This window comes from Penaeus japonicus, unplaced genomic scaffold, assembly GCF_977035675.1.
Source record: "Penaeus japonicus unplaced genomic scaffold, GWHDUDI00000001_assembly GWHDUDI00000001, whole genome shotgun sequence".
Taxonomy (NCBI): Eukaryota; Metazoa; Arthropoda; class Malacostraca; order Decapoda; family Penaeidae; genus Penaeus; species Penaeus japonicus.
Window position 1 is genome coordinate 54,479,094 of NW_028234403.1, and position 5,000 is coordinate 54,484,093.

Genomic DNA, 5,000 nt, shown 5'->3' on the forward strand with positions numbered 1-5,000 from the left:
GCTCTCAGAGGTGGTCGGTCGAGCTCGGAAGGTGAGACATGTCGAAAGAAAAAAAAAACATGACGAATGTGAATGAGCATGAGAATTTGGTCGAAATTTTGGGGTATATTTAGATGTGACGTTGGTATGTTTTGATATGTGTGTGATTGACGTTCGCGTGTTGTGTCAGACCGCTCTGATGATAAGAAATCTGGGAGGGCATCCGGTGATAACGAAAGGAAACGCGAAAGGAAAATAAAATCCACAAGATTTCCAAAAGAGGGTTTTACAAGGTCACTCTATTCATTCTATTATTCTGACCCCCCCACCCCACCCCACCCCCATGACATGCGCCTCTCGATCCTTTGGGAATCAGCTTGATAGATCTGTTGTTGTGATCAGATTTATTTAGTCGATTCCCATGGGCGGAAAGGCGATGCTCTTCTGTTTTTTTTTTTTAAACTCTTTCGGTGTTGATATTTTCATCCGCGTATCAATTAGGACCTCTTTATATTTTGCTTTATATTTTTAAGTGGTTTTATATCTTTAATGCTTATATTTTGATAAGTCCCTGCATGAAGTCAGATTTTATTTAAAAAGGTTTAGAAAACGTTAATATGTCCGCTTAGGTGAGCTGTCTTTTTCCAAAAAATGAATTTTGTGTTTGTTTTGTGTATATCCGTGCTAAGTTGGTTGTGATTTACGGTTTTTATTCCAAATGATGGATATAGTTCTAAGCAATGTATGATTTGCATATAATAGACAAGCAGTGAATCACAACCTGAAAATTGTCTTTTACGTATCGGAACTATCACCTTAAAAAAAAAAAAAACTATCACATTTTAAAAAATCAGATTTAACCTCCAGACCCCTATAAACATTTAGAAAACATCCTCTAACATTTTCCACCATCTTCTAACACCGAGGATTCCTCCAGGAACGGCTGCTGTCCTGGAATGTGTGTGTGGTGGTGGCGAGCGAAGACCTTAATTTCCTCAAGTCCTTCGCCGAGGTGGCACTCCAAGGGCGCCTCCTAGTGTGGGTCACGAAGCTCCTGCTGGTGACTAGCGTGGCTCTGCAGGAACTCCGAGATGTCCTTCGTATCTATTGGGTTTTCTCCATGATGAACGCTGTCGTGGTGGTTCTTGAGGATAAGACCCCGATTCAAAAGTTAGATTTTATTTTTTATTTTTTTATTTTTTTATTTTATTTTTTTTTCCTATAAAGGGTAGGTTAACTTTGGACTTTTTTGGTTTATTTCCGTGTTGTGTATAGCGGTGTTTATACTTCTCTACAGTGTTAGATTGATTCTCGTTTTTTTATTAAGTGTTATTCTTTTCGATAGTTTGTTTGTTAGTGTACCAGTTTGTATGTTATGTAATTGATCTTTAAGATAAGTATATGTGTATATATATAGTCCCAATGAGAACGTGGTAATGATTACATATTTCTGTACGCGTTTATTTTCCAATAAAAGTTATGAAATGAGTCGATATACCACTTAATGAAATTTCTATGCACCAAATCGTATTTTTTTTATGTATGAACTTACTGACGAATACAACAAAGAAAAAAAGAAAAAAAAATAGATATCTTAAATTTATGAATATAATCGTGTTAAAAACGTGTTTCACGTATCTATACATACACTTATTTGTCAATAAAAAGGAAATAGATAAATCGACGTATTGCTTTTGTTTTGCTTGTCCCTCGCAGGTGGTGCATCTACAGCCACCTGCCTTATTCTCCCACCGGGCCCCAGCTGGCGCGCATAGCCACCTGGACACCAGATGCGGGACTTAGGATTACAAGTGTACATGGTCTCTTTCCTGAGAAGTTTTCTAAGTACGTATTGTTGAAAGCTATTTAAACTGTGATTGGATTGAAAGATGTTTACATGATGTCAGTATTTATGTTTTTTTTATTATTATTATTATGCAAATTAGACGATTTACCGATTTACCGATCTCACTTTCTCTCTTTTTTTTTCTTCCTTCATCCCCCTCGTCCTTTCACCATCCATCCTCTCTCCTCTCTTTCTTTCCCTCCTTTCATCTCACTGACTTCCTCCCTCTTTCTTTCTTCCCCTTTCTTTCACTCCCTCTCACCCTCCTTCTTCTCTCTAACTCTCTCCTTCACCTTCCTTCTTTCCCCCTTACCATCTCTTCTCTCCCTCTCCCTGATCTCCTCATTTTTCCTCTCCTCTTTTCTCCTCCTCTCCCTCCCTTCTCCTCTTTTTCTCCTCCCCTCCCCCACCTCTCTCATCCCTCCTCTTTCCTCCTCTTTTATCTCCCTCCCTCCCTCTCTCATCCCTCCTCCCCTCCCTCCCTCTATCCCTCTCTCATCCCTCCCTCTATCCCTCTCTCCTCCTCTCTTTTATCTCCTCCTCTCCCGCCCTCCCTCTCTCATCCGTCCTCTTTCTTCATCCCCTCCCTCTATCCCTCTCCCCTCCTTCTTTTATCTCCCCTCCCTCCCTCTATCCCTCCCCTTTCCTCCTCCCCTCCCTCCCTCTATCCCTCTCTCATCCCTCCTCTTCTATCTCCCCCTCTCCCGCCCTCCCTCTCTCATCCGTCCTCTTTCTTCCTCCCCTCCCTCTATCCCTCTCCCCTCCTTCTTTTATCTCCCCTCCCTCCCTCTATCCCTCTCTTCTCTTCTTTTCTCCTCCCCTCCCTCTATCCCTCTCTCATCCCTCCTCTTCTATCTCCCCCTCCCCCCCCACCCAGCTTCTACGGCGCAGTGGTCAACGTAACCGCCCTTCCTTTCCCTCCTTACTGGTCGGTCCTCGAGGAACCTTCAGCCTCGTCTTCAGGAAGGTACTCGGGAACGGACTTCTTGCTCCTCGAAGCCACGGCGAAGGCTCTCAATTTCACCTTCAGGGTTGTGCCGACGGAGACGTGGACCGAGGTGTGTTTGATAGCCGATGGAAGGGTAGTTGGGCTTTTATCCTTTTTTCCTTTTTTTTCATTATTTCGTTTTGTTATGGTTTGATTTTCTCTTCTTTTTTTCAAGTTTTTGGGTTGTGTTTAGTTGCTCCTCCCCCTTTTTTTACTTACTGTGTTTTTGTTTTTGTTTTTGTTGTTGTGCAAATGGCTTGTTTTTTGTTTTTTTTTTCTCTTTCTTTCTTTCTTTTCCTTTTATTGTTATCATTGTGATACTCCTAACAGTAATTTAATCATAAAATTTATTCAGTAGAATTAAGGTTGCCTAAAGTTCCCTAATTCTCTCTTCTTTCCACAACCTCGTTTTCTCCCTTCTCCCTCCCATCATCTCCCTCTTTCCTTTGTCCTTCTTCCCTCCCTCCCTCATTCCCTCATTCCTCTCACTCTCTCTCTCTCTCTCTCTCTCTCTCTCTCTCTCTCTCTCTCTCTCTCTCTCTCTCTCTCTCTCTCTCACTTTCTCTCTCTCTCTCTCTCCCTATCTCTCTCTCTCTCTCTCTCTCTCTCTCTCTCTCTCTCTCTCTCTCTCTCTCTCTCTCTCTCTCTCTCTCTCTCTCTCTCTCTCTCTCTCCCTCTTGTCCATCCTTCACTCTCACCTCGTCCATGCCACCATGTCTCTCCCTCCCTCCCTCCCTCCCTCCCTCCTCCTACATCCATCCCTCCCTCCCTCCCTCCCCCACCTCCCTCACTCCCTCCTCCTACCCCTCTCACCCCCGTCCCCCCAACCCCATCCCCCCTCCAGGTCGCCGACCGCGTAGTCGAGCGCGTGGCATTCCTGTCCCCAATCTTCCACAACGTCTTGCCCGCTCGTCTCGACCGCTACGAGTTCTCCTTCGTGTACGAGTACGGCTCGCTCGACTTCTCCATGGCCAAGCCGAACCTCAAACCCCAGTGGCAGAGTCTCTACTACCCTCTCTCGCACGCCGTGTGGCTTGGGGTTTTGGCTACGGTGGTGGCGGTGCCTCTGTCTTTCTATCTGGTTGGTGGTGGGGTGGGGAGGGGTGGAGGGTGGGTGTGGGTGTTGTGGGGAGGGGGGGTGCGGGCGTGTTTGCGGTTGTTCGGTATAATCTGGACGATTTTTTTTTTTTTTTTCAAAGAGTCATAGTGTAATTCCTTAATAATCATACATGAACACCAATAAAACAATATCAACAAAAAATATATATATACATCATGAAAATAATGAAGAAAAAAACACGACAAATCCTAATAATCCTACTCAAACCCTTTCAAATACCCCCCCCCCCCCCGCCCCCCTTCGGCAGATAATCCACAAGGGAAGAAAATGGACGACGACCGAACACGTGGCAGAGAGAACGAGACATCATCCACTCACCCTCGGCAAAGCGGTACAAGAAGTCTTCGGTCTTTTCCTGGGACAAAACCTCTCCAGAAGCTTCTACTCCAGCGGCAGGGCACGTCTGCTAGCAGGGGCGTGGCTGGTGTTCTCGCTGGTAGTAGGCACGGCTTACAGGGGCAATCTCACGGCGTCTCTCACGTTGCCTGTTTATCCTTCCAGACCTGAGACTCTCGCCGATCTGGTTCTCGTGGCTGACAGGCGAGTAAAAAGACGCTGGGGAAAAAATAATAACTAAAATAATAATAATAACTAAATATAATGATAAAATAAAAATAATAACTGAAATGATAATAAAATAAAATAATAATAATGATGCTGGGAAAGGTTGATAATGGAGAAGATAATACAGGTTGAAGGAGGGGAATAGTGGGTGTAAAGGGGGGACTGTATCAATACTGATATGCAAGGAAAGTGAAGAAAAAAATGTGTCTGTATAGAAATTATAAAGCCTTTTCTGAATGTAGCGTCAAAAAAAGACATTTTTAAAATCTTACTGATATACCATTCGTTTACCAATATATCTAAAGATATCTTTTTGTCTGGATATACAACAAAAACAATAATTCATAGTAATTAATATGACATTCGTCATCACACCTAAATCTTTACCTTCAACATCAATCAACCCAACGTACCCAAATAATAAGCCATTCCCTAACCTTTAACTCCATTTCCCTTTCTCAAACTTACCCAAACCACCATCAACTTATCCTAAACCCCAAATT

At 43.5% G+C, this 5,000-nt stretch overlaps 2 protein-coding genes across 2 annotated transcripts in view; both read left to right on the plus strand.

Annotated features, from left to right (window-relative positions):
• The window catches only part of LOC147472574 (uncharacterized), a 3,243-nt gene extending 3,094 nt beyond the window's left edge, over positions 1–149 (plus strand). Inside the window, exon 3 of the mRNA XM_086542774.1 lies at positions 1–149. This exon is cut by the window's left edge and continues 86 nt beyond it. Within this exon, the coding sequence (XP_086398900.1) occupies positions 1–76 (76 nt within the window). The 3' untranslated portion in view covers positions 77–149.
• Positions 150–916: 767 nt separating this feature from the next.
• LOC122246131 (ionotropic receptor 21a) overlaps positions 917–5,000 on the plus strand; it is a 6,890-nt gene continuing 2,806 nt past the window's right edge. Inside the window, exons 1-5 of the mRNA XM_086542779.1 lie at positions 917–1,149; positions 1,696–1,824; positions 2,703–2,883; positions 3,658–3,894; positions 4,181–4,473. Of these exons, the coding sequence (XP_086398905.1) occupies positions 1,100–1,149; positions 1,696–1,824; positions 2,703–2,883; positions 3,658–3,894; positions 4,181–4,473 (890 nt within the window). The 5' untranslated portion in view covers positions 917–1,099. The remainder of the gene's footprint in view (positions 1,150–1,695; positions 1,825–2,702; positions 2,884–3,657; positions 3,895–4,180; positions 4,474–5,000) is intronic.